The 18,283-nt window shown below is 42.5% G+C and overlaps 1 protein-coding gene across 1 annotated transcript in view; it reads left to right on the forward strand.

Annotated features, from left to right (window-relative positions):
• The window catches only part of ARMC3 (armadillo repeat containing 3), a 97,999-nt gene that overhangs the window by 77,969 nt on the left and 1,747 nt on the right, over nt 1-18,283 (forward strand). The window contains exons 13-17 of the mRNA XM_075211226.1: nt 7,468-7,636; nt 9,253-9,353; nt 10,755-10,853; nt 12,935-13,030; nt 16,653-16,859. Coding sequence (XP_075067327.1) covers nt 7,468-7,636; nt 9,253-9,353; nt 10,755-10,853; nt 12,935-13,030; nt 16,653-16,859 — 672 coding nt within the window. The remainder of the gene's footprint in view (nt 1-7,467; nt 7,637-9,252; nt 9,354-10,754; nt 10,854-12,934; nt 13,031-16,652; nt 16,860-18,283) is intronic.

Here is an 18,283-nt window from a genome sequence, read left to right on the forward strand (position 1 = left end):
AACCAATAGCAACCAGCAGGTGCAGTAACGATGGGACACCGGAGCAGAGTTGAACTGGAACAGATGATCACGGAGAGTAGCGGGTAGCAATAGTGGCAGCAGACTCAAGGAAACACGGTAGAGTAGACAAGGACTGAAGACTGAAGCGCACAGAGGCAGCGGATAGGAATCAGCTAAACAGTCACGATGAAACACAGACGGGTTGCAGGTTGAAGACTGTAGTGCACGGAGGCAGCGGATAGGAATCAGCTAGCAGTCACGATGATGAAACACAGACGAGTTGCAGGTTGAAGACTGTAGTGCACGGAGGCAGCGGATAGGAATCAGCCAAACAGTCACGATGATGAAACACAGACGAGTTGCAGGTTGAAGCCTGTAGTGCACGGAGGGAGCGGATAGGAATCAGCTGGCAGTCACAATCATGAACAGGTGAGTGGATGTGGTTGAAGCCTGTAATGCACGGAGGCAGCGGATAGGCATCAGCTAACAGTCCCAATGATACATGGTAGAGTTGAAGTGATTAGAAGACTGTAGTGCACGGAGGCAGCGGATAGGAATCAGCTCACAGTCACGATGATACAGTAGATGGTAGAAGTGGTATGGGAACCACAGTAGCAGAAGTGGTTTGGAAACCACAGAGGTAGAAGTGGTTTGGAAACCACAGGAATCAGCAGGGCTGAATAAACAAGGAAACACAGGAACACCTTCAGAGACTCATGGGGAATGAGACTCCAAGATCAGGCAACGTGGTGTTGACCACAGGTGCTTAATATAGGGAGGTTGCCTGATCTGCCAATTAAGTTAAAGGAACATACACTGGAGGTATAGAAAGGGCTGCGCATGCGCAGTCCCTCAGGATGGAGGACGGCCACGGTTCCTAAATGTCCGGGAAGAAGCACTCACAGTCCGGTGAGTGACAGTACCCCCCCTTTTAAAGGTGGGCACAGAACGCCTGGAACCGGGCTTGTCCGGATTTTTGGAATAAAACTTCTTCAGAAGGGCAGGAGCATTAAGATCTTCAGCTTTGATCCATGAACGCTCTTCAGGACCAAAGCCCTTCCAATGAACGAGGAAACGGAGGACTCCTCGCGAAATTTTTGCATCCAATACCTCAGTAATCTCGAAATCCTCCTCCTGATGAACTTGAACTGGCTGCGGTGCTGAGGAAGGAGTCGAGAAACGGTTGATGATGAGAGGTTTGAGCAAGGACACATGGAAGGCATTGGAGATCCGAAGATTCTTAGGAAGAAGAAGTTTAACACATACTGGATTGATAACTTGAATGATCCTATATGGACCAATAAAACGAGGGGCGAATTTCATAGATGGAACCTTCAAACGAATATTTTTGGTAGATAACCAGACACGATCTCCAATTTTTAGTGGTGGAATAGCCCGCCTCTTCTTATCTGCGAAAGACTTATATTTGTTAGATGTCTTCTTTAAACAGGTTTTGACCTGAGACCAGATATTTTTGAAGGTCTGACAAGCAGTCTCCACAGCAGGAACTTGGGTGGGCGGGAGGGCAGGAAATTCCGGAAAAGACGGATGGTGACCGTAGACCACAAAGAATGGAGTTTTGGATGATGACTCATGGTACATGTTGTTATGGGCGAATTCAGCCCAAGGGAGCAATTCTACCCAGTTGTCTTGGTTGGCTGAAGAGAACATCCTAATAAAAGTCTCAAGATCTTGATTGACTCGTTCCGTTTGTCCGTTAGATTGCGGATGGTAAGACGATGAGAGTGCTAATCGTATGCCCAAGGTTTTACAAAGGGCCCGCCAGAATCTGGAAACGAATTGTACTCCTCTATCTGACACAATCTCAGACGGACATCCATGGATGCGGAAGATTTCTTTAATGAAATGTTCAGCCAGAGTAGACGAGGAAGGTAAACCGGACAGAGGGACGAAATGAGCCATCTTCGAAAATCTGTCTACCACTACCCAAATAGTATTGTGATTCTTACTTGGTGGCAAATCAGTAACGAAATCCATACTAATATGGGTCCAAGGCTTGGACGGAATGGGTAGTGGTCGCAGCAACCCTGCTGGAGTTCTGCGGGAGGATTTGAACTGAGAACATAAATCACAGGAAGCAATAAACTCTTTGACGTCTCTCCTCATAGAAGGCCACCAGTAACTACGAGAGAGAATCTCAAAGGTCTTATGTTCACCGGCGTGTCCAGAAAAACGAGAGGCATGGAACCACGAAAGGATTTTCCTCCTCAGAGTAGGAGGCACGAGGGTCTTCCCAAATGGTAGCATTTTGGTGGATGAAGCAGCCAGAGAAATACATTTGGGGTCTAGAATAGCATGGTTGGGAACCTCTTCTACATCAGAGGACGTCACAAAAGCTCGAGATAGAGCGTCAGCTTTCTTGTTCTTAGCAGCTGGTTTGAAGGTTATAATTAATTCAAAACGGGAAAAGAAAAGAGACCATCTTGCTTGACGAGGGTTCAAGCATTGAGCAGATTGCAAATATGACAAGTTCTTATGATCCGTGAAGATCGTCACCGGATGGCGAGCTCCTTCCAACAAGTATCTCCATTCCTCTAATGCAGCTTTGATGGCCAGCAACTCCTTGTCCCCGATAGTATAGTTTTTCTCTGCGGGCAGAAGACCCCGAGAGTAGAAGGCACAAGGATGTAATTTTTGTTGCTCCGAGCGTTGGGAGAGAATAGCTCCTAAGCCCACATTAGAGGCATCTACTTCTAGGAAGAAGGGGAGTGTCACATCAGGTTGTCGCAGAATGGGAGCAGACGAGAAGGACTCTTTGAGGATTTGAAAGGCTTGGAGAGCCTCAGATGACCATTGCTTAGTATTAGCCCCTTTCCGAGTTAAGGCCACAATGGGAGATGCAATGGATGAGAAGTCTTGAATAAAGCGTCTATAGTAATTGGCAAAACCTAAAAAACGCTGGATGGCACGAAGAGTAGTTGGCTGAGGCCAATGTAGTACAGCATTTACTTTGTCTGGATCCATCTTCAGGCCAACTCCGGAAACTATATACCCCAAGAATGGAATCTGGGGTAACTCGAATGAACATTTTTCCAATTTACAGAACAACGAGTTTTTCCGTAGTCTGGAGAGGACCTCTGCCACATGTTGGTGATGAGAAGGCAGGTCCTGTGAGAAGATCAATATGTCGTCCAGGTAGACAACGACACATACATATAATAAGTCCCGAAAGATCTCATTGATGAAACCCTGGAAAACCGCGGGGGCATTACACAGCCCGAAGGGCATTACTAAATATTCGTAATGCCCATCTCTGGTGTTAAACGCGGTCTTCCATTCGTCACCGGAACGGATTCTAATTAAATTGTAGGCACCACGAAGATCCAACTTAGTAAATATCCGAGCTCCCTTGATGCGATCAAATAGCTCAGTGATCAGCGGAATGGGATACCGATTCTTGATAGTAATGGCGTTGAGTCCACGAAAATCTATACAAGGGCGTAATGATCCATCCTTCTTTTTGACGAAGAAGAACCCAGCTCCAGCGGGAGAGGTGGAAGGTCGAATGAACCCACGCTGGAGATTCTCCTGTATGTACTCAGATGTGGCTTGAGTTTCAGGTAACGAGAGAGGATAGACCCGACCCCTGGGAGGAGTCTTGCCAGGTAGAAGGTCGATCGGACAATCCCAAGAACGATGAGGAGGAAGACGTTCAGACTGAGCTTTATCAAACACATCGGCAAATGAAGCATACTGAGGAGGGAGTCCCGGGGAGGAAGATGAGATGGAAGATTGCTGTACTTTAAGAGGAATAACTTGAGAGAGACAACGATGGTGACATTCAGGCCCCCAAGACGTAACTTGAGGGGTGCGCCAGTCAATCTGGGGAGAGTGACATTGAAGCCATGGAAGGCCTAAGACAATCGGACTTGTCGTAACAGGAAGAATTAAAAACGAAATTTCTTCATGGTGTAGTACACCAATCTGAAGGGTTACTGGAGACGTACTCTGGGTGATGAGACCATTGATGAGACGTGATCCATCTATAGCCGTCACAGTAATGGGTGTTTTTAAAGTGATCACTGGTAGGGACCATTGATTCACTAGTGATTTAGAAATGAAATTTCCTGCTGCTCCGGAATCAATCAATGCCTGTGACTCAAAGGATTTGGTAGCAAAGGAAATCGTAACATCGAAAGCGCAGACTTTAGATTTCATAGACAATGGAGAGGACTCCAGGGACCCTAACTTCACCTCTCCAGAACTAGTTAGGGCCTGGCATTTCCCGATTTCTTAGGGCAAGAACTGAGCATATGTGTGGAATCAGCACAATAGATACAGAGTCTATTCTTTACTCTTCGTTTCCTCTCTTCTAAAGATAATTTGGAACGTCCTATCTCCATGGGAATCACAGAAGGTGAAACTGGACGAAATTGAGGGTTTAAACGAAGAGGTGCTTTAGCAGAAGTTGTTTTCTCAGATTCTCTTTCACGAAATCTCATGTCTACACGATGGCAAAGAGAGATCAAATCTTCTAGTGACGAAGGAAGCTCTTGGGTAGTCAGTGCATCTTTAATTTTATCGGAGAGCCCCTGCCAGAAGGCGGCAACTAATGCTTCAGTGTTCCACTGAAGTTCAGAGGCTAAGATCCTAAATTGAATGACATACTGTCCTACTGTATGGGAGCCTTGTCGCAAACGAAGAATGCTGGAAGCAGCGGAGGTCACACGACCTGGTTCATCGAACACACTTCGGAACGTGGAAATGAATTTGGCACTATCTTGTAGAATTGGATCGTTTCTTTCCCACAGAGGGGAGGCCCAAGCCAGGGCTTGTCCAGAAAACAATGAGATAAGATAGGCCACTCTGGAACGATGGGTAGAAAAATTTTGAGGTTGGAGTTCAAAATGGACTGAACATTGGTTAAGGAAACCTCTACAAGTTTTGGGGTCCCCGTCATATTTTGACGGAGTAGGCAGGTGAAGCGTAGGAGCTGTAGACACCTGGGATGGCACTGGGGAAACGGAGGAAAGCACAGGAGCTTCAATACTAGCTGTAACAGTCTGTCCAGATGTTCCTTGGGAGGTTAACGATTGGTAACATTGAAGTAACAGCTGTTGGCGAGCATCCTGTTGCTCCACACGGCTGACCAGATGCTGCAGCATCTCTTTAGCAGTAGGTTCCGTATCTGGGTCTGTCATGGCCTGATCTTACTGTCACGGGCACTAGGAGTCTTTACCCAGGGATCACCAGGTGATAGGCTTACCAGAGCAGTATAGGTGGTAATATGGTACTCTGGTAGCAGGGTGATCACGGAACAGGAAATAGCAGATGATGAGATGCTCAGGAAAGTCTATGACTAGCAGCACTGGCAATATGGAGGTAGTAATACACGAGGAACTGTATGGACAAAGGACACGTGAAGGTAGTCAGTGGTCTGCGGTAGCAAGTTGTACCACTGCTATAGTGAGGAGGAATGTCCAACAGAAACGAGGAGGTGATGAGAGTCAGCGGTCTGCGGATAGCAAGTTGTACCGCTGTCTGAGTGAAGGAATGGAATCCAAGTGGAGGTATCCGGGGAGTCAGTGGTCTGCGTTAGCAAGTTGTACCACTGCTATGTGAGAGGATACTGGAACAGGTGAAACTGTAAACAGGAGTCAGTGGTCTGCCACTAGCAAGTTGTACTACTGAATATATATGTGAGAAGGTGCACGGGGAGAGACTGCAACACAATATATACACGGGCACCTTGACTTTGATCCACAGTAATATGCACAATATAAATGTATAAATGACTGAACAACACTGCCAATATAGAAAGTCTCTTGAAGTAATCCGGCATGAGATAACACAGTCAATGATGGCAGTAGAGTCAGCAGATAGTACACTCCAGAGGAGAACCAACACAGTCAATGATGGCAATAGACTCAGCGGATAGTACACTCCAGAGGAGAACCAACACAGTCCAGCAAGGTATGCAATACACAGCACAGTCAATGGGAAGTATGCATACCGTGGTTCAGGAGAAGGCAGTCAGACAGGAGTGCAGAGATACCTGAAGGGCAGGAGGCCAGCAGGATACAAGTCCCTGCATGGGTGAAGCAGGGGTCTAGCAGGTGCAGCGCACAGGTAGGTAGACCAGCAGGGAACACAGGAAGGCGTGGAGAGCGGATCAGCAGTAGATGGATGAGTAGCGCTGAGAAGTAACAGCAGCGGGTCTCTGCGGGAACACGGAGGTAACCAATAGCAACCAGCAGGTGCAGTAACGATGGGACACCGGAGCAGAGTTGAACTGGAACAGATGATCACGGAGAGTAGCGGGTAGCAATAGTGGCAGCAGACTCAAGGAAACACGGTAGAGTAGACAAGGACTGAAGACTGAAGCGCACAGAGGCAGCGGATAGGAATCAGCTAAACAGTCACGATGAAACACAGACGGGTTGCAGGTTGAAGACTGTAGTGCACGGAGGCAGCGGATAGGAATCAGCTAGCAGTCACGATGATGAAACACAGACGAGTTGCAGGTTGAAGACTGTAGTGCACGGAGGCAGCGGATAGGAATCAGCCAAACAGTCACGATGATGAAACACAGACGAGTTGCAGGTTGAAGCCTGTAGTGCACGGAGGGAGCGGATAGGAATCAGCTGGCAGTCACAATCATGAACAGGTGAGTGGATGTGGTTGAAGCCTGTAATGCACGGAGGCAGCGGATAGGCATCAGCTAACAGTCCCAATGATACATGGTAGAGTTGAAGTGATTAGAAGACTGTAGTGCACGGAGGCAGCGGATAGGAATCAGCTCACAGTCACGATGATACAGTAGATGGTAGAAGTGGTATGGGAACCACAGTAGCAGAAGTGGTTTGGAAACCACAGAGGTAGAAGTGGTTTGGAAACCACAGGAATCAGCAGGGCTGAATAAACAAGGAAACACAGGAACACCTTCAGAGACTCATGGGGAATGAGACTCCAAGATCAGGCAACGTGGTGTTGACCACAGGTGCTTAATATAGGGAGGTTGCCTGATCTGCCAATTAAGTTAAAGGAACATACACTGGAGGTATAGAAAGGGCTGCGCATGCGCAGTCCCTCAGGATGGAGGACGGCCACGGTTCCTAAATGTCCGGGAAGAAGCACTCACAGTCCGGTGAGTGACATTGGCTCCATTAACGTGACCTTTCTATTTCACTTATATTATGGTTCCCATGCAGAGTTTGTTTCTTTGTTTATCCATTTTCGGTTCCTCATTGCAGATTGTGAACTGGTGTTTCTCTGATGTTAGTAGGCAGAACCTGAACTCTTTTTTTTGTTTTCTATACGTACCCTGACTCCTAGGAATGGCCTCAGATAGAGAAGGACTTACCAGTACAAATTCTGTTTTTGCAATGAAAACAGCCTGTCTACAGGTTGAACAGGTCATTCATGCACACAGTAGCTTGTCCATGTATTTCATACCAAAAAAATACCTAACTTGGATATTTTTATTTTGTCTTGTACATCTACTAGGGCTTTTGACATTCTTCAGGAGATAAATCTGTCAACGAGGCGCCAAAACACTTTTAGTAAATTGGCTGAAAACAAGATGCTGGATAACAACCTGTCTCTAAAGTACAATCAGAAAGGATACTTGTCCTACAGCAACCTGATAAATGATGGGTTTTATGATCATGGTCGGGTATGTGAAACACACCTTTCTTGTACTGGAGAGAAGATGGTCAGATGGCTTGAGGAGATTTTAAACTAGAGACAGTGAGAATGGTGAAGGAGAGTGCAAGATGGTGTAGACAACAACAGGGCTTAGGCTGGGTACGCACTACAGAAAATTTCTCCCGATGCGATATCAGTAACGATTTTACCAACGACTGAAAGTCCTGGGGGTAAATGTATCAAGCTGAGGGTTTTCCGGCGGGTTTGAAAAACCAATCAGATTCTAGTTATCATTTATTTTGTGCATTCTACAAAATGACAGCTAGAATCTGATTGGTTGCTATAGACAACATCTCCACTTTTCAAACCCGCCGGCAAAATCTCAGCTTGGTACATTTACCCCCTGATCATCATGCCGATTCATCTGTACACACTATTGATGTCTTACACGATTTCCCTTCAGATCTGTGCTCTTCATCTGTCATAACCCTCAGCTGAAAAGATCATGACTCTACACTTTATAGAGATCTATGGACACTGCTGGTCGTGTGTGTATAAACACTAGCAGAATTGGAACAACATTGTCCCTTCGTTGAACAAGATTTTTAGTCTGGTTTCAAAATCAAATGAAACGATACAATGAGCAGTAGAACGATAATCGTTCATCGTTGGAGTGTACACACTAATGTGATACCAGGCCAAACAGTTGTTTATCATGTGGTTGGCCCGATAATTGGGTGAAAAATATGTAGGGCCTGAGTCATTAAGAAGAGCAAGGCAAAAAAAACTAGTAAATGTGATCCTGGATAACCCACGTTACAATAGAAGGGATGCAAATTAGTTTATTATTTTGCACATGAAGAAAATACTGGCTGCTTCACACAAATACATGATAGCTTTATTTTTACACTGAAATTCAAGGTTGATCTAGAACATGTCCTACCCCAACTATAGATCTGTCCCCACATTTTAAATTTACCTTCTCCCCTCCAATGCAACATGGTTTTGCCCAGGAGCAAAGATACTCCCTTTTTTATGCTTTGCTCTCCTTAATGACTCAGGCCCTCAGTGTGTACCCAGCCTTAATCAAGTGAAAAGGGTATTGAGAGGCAATGAGTAGGTGCGTAAAATTAAATAGCCGTAAAAGTATTAAATGTTTGGTAACAAATGAGATGAGTTAGAACTAATAATGATGTTGGAAAAGAATTCCGATATGGTGGATTTGCTTGATGAAAATCATGACTGGGCAGTGAACTTGGAAGGATAGAAAAGTGGAAAGATGGTTTTCAATATGTAAAAATCTGTTTATGGCCTATCAAGTGTGAAGATCGTGACAGTGTGGAGTCCTTTATGAAACTGTGTCTTTTTTCAACCTTACTAACTGCGTAACTAAATATGAGATGCTTATATGTAGGTGTATATTGCATTAAGTGACTTGTATGCATACCATTATGGAACACTCCCAAACTGAGTCATGTGACACAAGTTTAGGAGAAGTTTATAAGCTTATTCAGAACATACAGCCAAACGGATTGGACCAGTGCTTTGCCCATCTTGAGGAAAAAATATTATTTTCCTAAAATATGTAGGCCTATACGTTTTTTCAGTGAATTGTCAAAAGCAACAAATATTTCTTCTGTACAGATAAAACCAGAAGTGAAGTTGGCATCTCTGGAAGAGCTCAGCAAACAGGAGCTGAACCAGAACCGAGCGGTTATCTTAGTAAATACAAAATCTCCAGAGCCGTAAGTGCTACTCTTTTATTTGTTTTAAAATATATTGTGACAAAATCAGGGGAATAGGTATCATCACCTGGGGTAGATGGCTTTGAACAGCAGCAATAAATCACGAAAATGCAGGATTTCTGATAGAACTGACCTCAGACCGTTTTATTGAGCATGTGCAAATAAACAAAAACATAAAAGCCTTGCCTGTCGGGCACTAACTAAACATTCCTTAGAGGCCCTCTCTCAAGTCTGAGACCTTGTGTCCCAGACTCAAATGCCAAACAAAGGTTATTTGCTCACTCTCAGCAGGATCTTTCAGGAGCCAGCCTCCTCCCCAGGTCTGAGAGAGAGAGAGAAAGTGATCAGGGCTACACAGGCTTTTACAGGCCCCACACAGGTGCAACTCTTTATTAGTCTTCTGTGAAACATACTCTGGGAAGCTTTTCCCCACAGAGCTAAACAATCTCCCTGCTGTTAGCGCATACAAGGCAGGAGACCTGGGACAAATATCTCTGTGATTTAGCATTAATTCAGTGACTTTGTCACCATATATATATTTTTTTAAATGGAAAGTATTAAACTGAGCCTGCTATAAATGCCTCACAAAGCCAAACATAAAGGATGTAACCATCACTTGGGGAAATATGGGCAGACTAATGAAAACCACTCATTTTAAAAAGCTGTTACTATATTGTATTTAGTGATTTACAAGGCTTATTGAATTCTTTAGCCCACCTCAACTCAACACTAATGGTGGCTCTGTATGGTATTCTCAAATAAATTGACTAATTTCAGATTTTGTTTTCTTTTTATGTTATAAAGAACTGAATTTTAACATTTTAACACACAATAATAGGGTACTGATAAGGCGCCCGTGGTGTGTTGTACTGAAGAGGCTTTTGTGTATACAAGGCCTAAGAACATTGATGTGATAGTCGGGTTAGATTCTTCAGACATGCAAGTTTTGTATTTTCAACGTTTCGCTCCCTGTAGGACAAAAGAGGACATAGCATTTTATATACCATTTTAGGGATGTATTTTCAAACAATTATGTATTGGTACATTAATAAAAACGCTTATGCAATATGTTATGAATTGCACTATATATATATATATATATATATATATATATATATATAATATATGGTAGGATGCGACCCAGTCACATTACGCTCACCTTCAAGCATGGAACACACTTTCCTGCTAGGTTTTCCTTATTGTTGACGAGTTCCCCAGCCAAATAATACAATACAGCTCTGAGTTTTCATCCATTAAACCTTTTCTCCAGCTACAGATGTTAACAAGATATCACAGTTGCATTATTAGAGTTTTCTTTTCAGAACTCATAGTGCTGTTTGTTGACATGTTACAGCTTTGTGTTGTAGTGGACCCGTATAATAAGTGTAACTATGCTTACAGGGCTGTATCTTCACCACCTCCATTAGAGGAAAAGCCAGAGCCAAATGCTGGAAGGTCTCCATCTTCGGTCAGCAGAAGCGCTTCTAGAGAGAAAGGAAGGTACGCTCTATTTCTTCCTCTGCTTGGTTTTTTACACATTAATGGGATCACTCTATGCTGTGTGACCTAGAGCAGAAAGTGTATATAGTTTTATCTAATTCCACCAAAAAAAAGCTACATAAGAATCTGCTGTTCAGTGCAACCCTTACAAGAAACTTTTTCCTAACAAGTAAAATTTAACATAATTTCCATATTGTTCAGCTTAAAATAAACTGTGCTTACATTTTGTTCATAATATAAATAAATAGTATCTCCAATTCAGATTTGTTTTACTAATTAGTGTCTGCATCAGCTATTTAAAAGAATACACACTTATGTTCCCTGCTCCTGCTTCCTACAGTATCCCGGCTCCTCTTCGCTGCACTTACGTTTAGCACTGCGACTGGAATGTATCCCACGTGCTGCATTCTATTTGCTACAAATAGAATGTTGTGTGATGTTGTACAGAGAATTAATATGTAAACAGAATGAGTCGTGTAATCTGTTTTTATAATGAGTTCGTTTGGCAGAGCTATGATCATCTTTACATAATCACAGAAGCATAAACTACTGAGCGGCTCACGTTCACCATACAGGACAATTATTCAAAGTGACCTAATTTGCAGTATGTAACAGATTTTTACTAAGGTTACAATTTGATCATGTGGAAATTCTACGTTCATCAGCTGACCAAATTATAATATTGTGCAATATTGGGGCTTCCTTAATATGCCTATTATTATTAGTGTTGTTGTTAGTGTCATTTATTTATACAGCGCTACAAAAGAGTAGAGAAAAATAGCATAAAACAAAAACTTACGGGACCGGTAGGCAAAACAAAAAAACAGCAATGATATGACTTTAAGAAGCATAAATACAAGAATAGTAAGATATTAAGCATTATAGTGTATATGAGATGTAATAGGTAAGGTATATAACAAACGAGTGTTGAACAATATGCAAGAGGCATGATACAAGGAGGTCTGCACTTTTTAATCGCAGGATTTAGGCGATTTGGGAAGTGTCCTGCTAAGTATAATTTATGCAGGACCTTAACAGGTTCACCTAGTTTTGAAACTGAAAATTTAGATTTTGTTTTAGGGGACTAGATTTATTTACATGAGCTGGTATTGGTGGAGAGAAAGGATTATAAATAAGGATTTTTCACCCCACAGAGGGACGCGTGTTTCCCTCCTCCTCACATGTACTGTAATCCAGGCCTGGTCCTATATTTTTAATGGGACGTATATCACTCCTACCAGTTACATTTTGGTGGAAGAGCACATTTCTAGGTGCTCTTTGAAGAATGCAATACAAACCTTAAAACACACAAACGTGGCACGTGTAATAAAGACAGCACCTATGGGCGCTCACTGTCATGATTAATTTAAGACCAGGAAAGTTGAAATGAATGAAGCAAGTGATCCTAAGGTGAATGTTGGTTGAACTTTGATATGATGTTTTAGCCGTTTCCACAATGCGCGTTTTCCGGAGTAATCACAAACCTGCACATGTCGGCACATCCCCCTTTTATAAGGATGTTTCCAAAGACTCGGGGGGAGAGTCAATTAGTCGCGATGTTCCTGAGAAAATTGCGGCTGCGCATTTTTACCGTTAGTATTGTAAAAACTGCGCTCATGTGAGGAACACTCAGTGGAGATTTCTCTGAAAAAATATGCGCAAAGTGTCTCTGTAATGGTCGCGGAGACACTTTGTGCACAATTGAATCCCCCCTAGAATTAGACGTACAGGTGTTGTAACAGTTTAAATTCCAGGTCCCCACTCTGTGGTATCGGAAGAAGCGCTGGCGCTGGTGGGGGGCAGCGTAGTGAAGTGACTTCTGCGCATATGCCGTAGAGTGGTAAAGAGGCATCATGGTGGATGTGCATGCAATGGGCAGGGGGCACCGGGGCTCTCAGTGCTCTCAATGCTGACAGATGTACGATTCAAACATGTAACATGTTTAGAGTTTTATCTGCTGATAAAATATAGTACACATTATAGCCTGGTGTCACTGTTATTGTTGCATTTAATATCTAACTTTGCCGCCCCACATACATTTCTCATCAACATACTAAAGTGTAAATATTTCTTGTTGTCAGCATCAATGCTCAATCTCCAGTAGACGATAAACAAGACCCTCAGCCAGGCCGTTCTCCTTCTCTAACCAGAAGTGGTGTAAAGGACAGGTCTTCAAGGTAATTTTGCATAAACTATATAGCCGTACATGCAATAATATAAATTATTTAGTTAAATAAAGCACCAGCTGCATACTAATCATGTGATTTTCTGTGTTGTGATCCACCACAATGAAAATTGTTTTCTCTTTTACACTTATACAATCTGTTTTCTTAGCATCCTAGTTATGCCCTGTCATGTGCACTAACTGTATATGTGAGTCACTTCCAATGTAGTATATATGCAATGTATTCATGGGCCAGCTGTTGGGATGGTGGTAATGTAACGGCCTGGATATCACAGCCAATTAAAACAAGTAGGTAAGACCAACGGTGCAGTTTTCACTCTTGAATCCTATAACCGCCTAGGAAAAAATATTTTGCTTAGCTGCTGCCCACTCTAACCAGAATTCCGGGGGCCGCTACTATTGCGTTTGCCACTTTAAAGTTGCTAAGTGGAAGGGGGGGATGTGAGTGAGCGAAACCAGTTACAAGCCACTATCTCTTGATTGTGGCTTGTGATTGGTTGTCCCACTCACAAACCCCTCCCCCCAATGTTTTTAGACACGGGTGTAAGAGGCATAGAGCAGCCCCACAGGATAGAAGGAGACACCTTAGTAAAAGTGTTCACTGGGTGGAAGTGCAGCATTAGGCAGCCCATACATCCAGCCAGGGGCATCTGCCCCAGGCCGGTCCCATAGTGGACTACCTTGGGCTGGGTTACTGGGCTACCTACATTTTTTCTCCTTTAAAATGTTCTGAATAGGCTGCTGAGCAGAGTACCCCACGCTAAAATTTACCAGTCAGTCCCCGCACCCAGCTATCTGGAAGATGGATTTGGTTGTTTTAGGACAAAATTAATCTAAATCTCTTTGCTTATGAGCTCAGATTGATTGATGCTGATTAAAATCTGATCAGGATCATGAGATATTGATCTGGACTGACAGAAATTCAGGTCAGCTGCTGGTTGCAATGTTTCATCATGTAGGTCACCATCCACCCACCCATGTGAGTGGCCAAACTGGATGAGCGCTCAGCAACTGTCCCTGTAGGAGCAGTATATACACATGGTACAAGCACTCCCAAATCACGATGCCTGTGTACCTATATATAATTACATTACAGGCTGCATAACATCACCACCATCTGAGGATGGGATACATTCACAGTGTGCCAGCGAACACAGCTATAACGTGTCTTTTCTTTCCATACGCCCCCCCAAGACACCAAAGCACATGTATCACCGTTCTTATGACAGATGTTTTTACTTTATACTTATTAATGAAAAACATGTGCAGATTAAATTCACATGCAGTTTTCTAGAGGATCCCGAAATCCTCTGCTGAAAGACACATGTGCCGCGGGATGTGTCAGATGATTCTTTTTCATGAATTGACGAACGACTAAATGGAAGCAGATGTGTTTTCTAACAGGGGCTTTCGTGTGATGGATTTCAGGGCAACCCATTAACCTTTACAATTCAGGGAGACCAGCTCCATTAACTTCCACGGTTTATTAAAAAAAAAAGATACCGTTTGAGATTTGAGGTACATATTTTTATTTTTCTGAAAGTTAATTTAAAAAGGTTATGACTAAAGTGTACCCGTGCCTTATACACAGGGGAGGAAGTCATTCTGCGGACTGAACCAAATTACTACCACACTTACAGATCTGTAAGTAATTTGGTTCGGTCCACAAAATGGCTGCCATCGCTGTGACAGGTACACTTGAAAGAAGAACCTCACTTCAATGTGGTTGTTTTTTGAATAAAAACAAACTAACCCCACAATCCCAGGCACGCTACAGAGTCTGCTCTGGGATCCCCACGGTTCCCACTCTATTCTGTTCTTCCTTGCTCGTTTAAAGCGTCACCAAATCAACTTTTCCAATATACTTGCACTGCTTATTGTATTCATTTAACCTTCTCCAGGATGTTGACCTGGTAACTGGTTGATGCTGTAGTTATGCTAGTTGCGATGGCGGTGTATTTTTTATATGTAAGCAACACATAACTAACGTTTTTCTTCATTATCAGGTAAAATATCTTTGCAGACAGAAAAGCAGATTTAAGAAACATACATCTTCTATAATACTTCTAAATCAAATTACTCAATATATGTTGAAATGTGACAAATACTGTGCGTTTCCCTTCTCTGTAAAGGTCAGGTGGTGTTTATTCCATCCACTTGTCAGTATGGAATTAAATCAACTCTCCGGCCGTGTGAGATTTATTGATGCTAATTCCATAAAATATGCATTTTTGTGCATCCACTGTTACATTAATTTGCCAGTAGGTCTTGTCTAATAAATGGCAGAGGGGGACAGTATGTTTTAGATAATAAAGTTTATATTATATGCTTATGTTATGGTCACTTTTGGAAAATTATTTATTTCTTTATTTTTTTTTTAGCAATAATGATTTTTATTGATATTTTCAGAATAGATGGGGACAGAGAGAAAATGATTTTATAACAAAGTAGTCTTTATCATTTCAGAGTACATTATTATCAATATATTACATTTTGTTTCTTAGATGGGCAAAATTAAATGTTTTCCTGGCTGGCTGATTTTTTACCTGATTTGTCTAATATTTGGATATGTGATCAATTTGGTACACATGTGTGGAGACCAGCAGGCCTCTTGACGTCCAGATCTTGACGTCTCACATACACAGCTATGACGGTCATGACCTCACATACACAGCTATGAAGATAAGTCTGTTTTGCACCCTGCAAGATCAACTCATTGAACTGGATAGTGATCTGGTGTAATCAGTCCACATAGAGTACAATGATTGGCTAAAATTATAACAAACGACCATATTGGTGAACACACATGTACAGATTTGCTTGGCCAAGACGGTATGATAATAAGTTTGTAGGCTAGATTCCACTATTGTTATGTGTATGAGATCATCAGTGACTACAGTAACAGTCATGTGGGATCCGGACATTCCATCCAATCAGGGCCGGTTTATGGGAATGGAGGGTACTGTGAGCTCTGCCCACGCTTACCTTCTATCTCTGATCCGTCCAGGCTGTAGGCGTTCTTCCACTTCCTGTAGTGCTTTCGCAGCGCCCAGTACTCTCCTTACTGAGGAGATCTATTGAGAGTGAGACTATGACTCATAGTCTCACTCTCATGAGATCTCCTCAGTAAGGAGATTACTGCGCGCTGCGGAAGCACTACAGTGACAGCAGGCAGCTAACAGCATAACATTTGCTGTTAGCTGCCTGCCATTCTCAGTGACCAGCTGACAGTCGGAGCAGGGGGCGTCCCCCGATGAATAATGCCGCCGGCTGCGCTACAGCTGAGCAGCTCTAAAGGAAACAAAAAAACAAGCACTTTCAAGGGCCCCCAGATGCCTGAGGCCCCTGGGCTCTAGCCCAATTAGACCTCAGGTTAATCCGGCCCTGCATCTGATCAGCACACAGTGGAATATGCCAAATTTACCCCCAAAATTCAGCAATTAATTTGAACTTATGATTCTCAATATGTCTGGCCAGGGTAACTGTTGCATTGGTAGTAAGTAATAAATTATTAGTTGTTTCAGTTTTGTGTGTGCTTCCATATCCATATTTTTAAGAACATTCATATCTACTTTTACGTAAGTGTGAAAACTGAATGTCTTCATTCCTCTTAGTAAAGTGAAGAATAAAGTAAAGAAGGAGGAAGAAAAGACAAAGGAGGAAGATGAGGTGCCCCAGATAATAGTTCAGCCAGAGCCTGCTCATGACGCCACAAAGTGGTTTCCGCCGTGTGACAGAGAGTTAACTGAATATATCTCAGAGGCATCCAAAACTATCCTTCCACTCCCCCATCTAATGGAGCAAGTTATTGCTCTGGCTCAGTAAGTAACATATAAGCTCAAAAAAACATAGTAAATAAATAATACAAGAATATGAAAACCTAATATTTAGGCTGCATAATGCAGTGATGGGCCACAGGTGGCCCTCCGAGCCGTCACCTGTGGCCCCCAACTCATTTGTGCTTTATTGTCAGCTTTGTTTATTATAGCTTGTAACAGTTGTTTAAAACACCTCCTGATATGTTATTGCAGATTGGTGTCTCTTTCTTTAATTAAATGTATTGTATAACTTATTACTGAAATTAAGGATAATGTGTGGCCCTTTTGAAGGTTAGAGGGCCACACATGAAGTCCCTGCAGTGTCTCAGGTTGCCTATCACTGCTTTAAGGGGTAAAGAACTACAACAAAAGTTTCACCATTCGATGTCCAACAAGATGCTGTGCAAAACCAACTGTAGTGTAATCACTCTGTGTGCCTAGAAACCTCACTGTTTACAGGTGATTGTCCCTCGGACAGGAAGGGCTCAAGCATTACTTTTTAAAAAAAATAATCTTTGACCTTTCATTCATTTGGGGACTGCAGCTAAATTTTAGCTTTATGTTGCTTTATATTAATTTATAAACTGTTTGTTGGTATGTATCATATGGATATCGCTGGTAACAAATAAAAGTGCTGCCTACTACAAGCTAGATGGGGTATATACCATGCTTGGGTGGAGGGAGCGTCTGGAGTACAAGCCTGTGACAAGTTCCTGCCTTAAATATGTTGGTGTCACTCTTAGCTTCATTCTTATAAGGCTGGAGGACACAGGGAGCAAGTGTAGGGATCTGCAAAATGGTGCAGATGTGGAGCTGCAAGAGAGGAAGATCAGTCTTGCAGCAGCATTTAGAATGGGTTGGAGTGAGGGGTATATGGCGGTCAGGAATGCCAGATACAAGGAGGTCTCAGTTGCCAAGACAGGAGATGATTTGAGAATGGATAATTTAAGGAAATCCTTAAGAAATAAATCAGATTCTACCTGCCATTGTTCTAGTACAGCTTAGAAAAGGAAAACAAACACCTAACCGGTTGCTATTGGTTACATCACCTTTTCACAATTATGGAAAACAACAATTAGTAATGAAAAATGTACCATGTAATAAGTATGATGGGTCCAATTGTAATTCAAAAAAATAAATATCTTCATTTTGTAGATTAAGCATTGATGTAGAAAGGATTAACCAGTCAGTCACACTTTATCCTGATAAATATCCTTTTCCTGCTTAACTACATAATCATTATATTCACTTAATTTGTACAGACTTCAAAATAAAATTGATTTCATTTGAAGCTTTTATGTTGCCTTTTAATCTTACGTAAAAAATGCAGTTAAACAGATAAGATGCTTAGATGTCTGCATATATTACCATTTTAATTCATTTAATGATCTGAGCATAATTGCAGCAATCACTCAACAACTGTTTGC

The sequence above is a fragment of the Mixophyes fleayi genome, chromosome 5 (assembly GCF_038048845.1).
Source record: "Mixophyes fleayi isolate aMixFle1 chromosome 5, aMixFle1.hap1, whole genome shotgun sequence".
Classification (NCBI taxonomy): Eukaryota; Metazoa; Chordata; class Amphibia; order Anura; family Limnodynastidae; genus Mixophyes; species Mixophyes fleayi.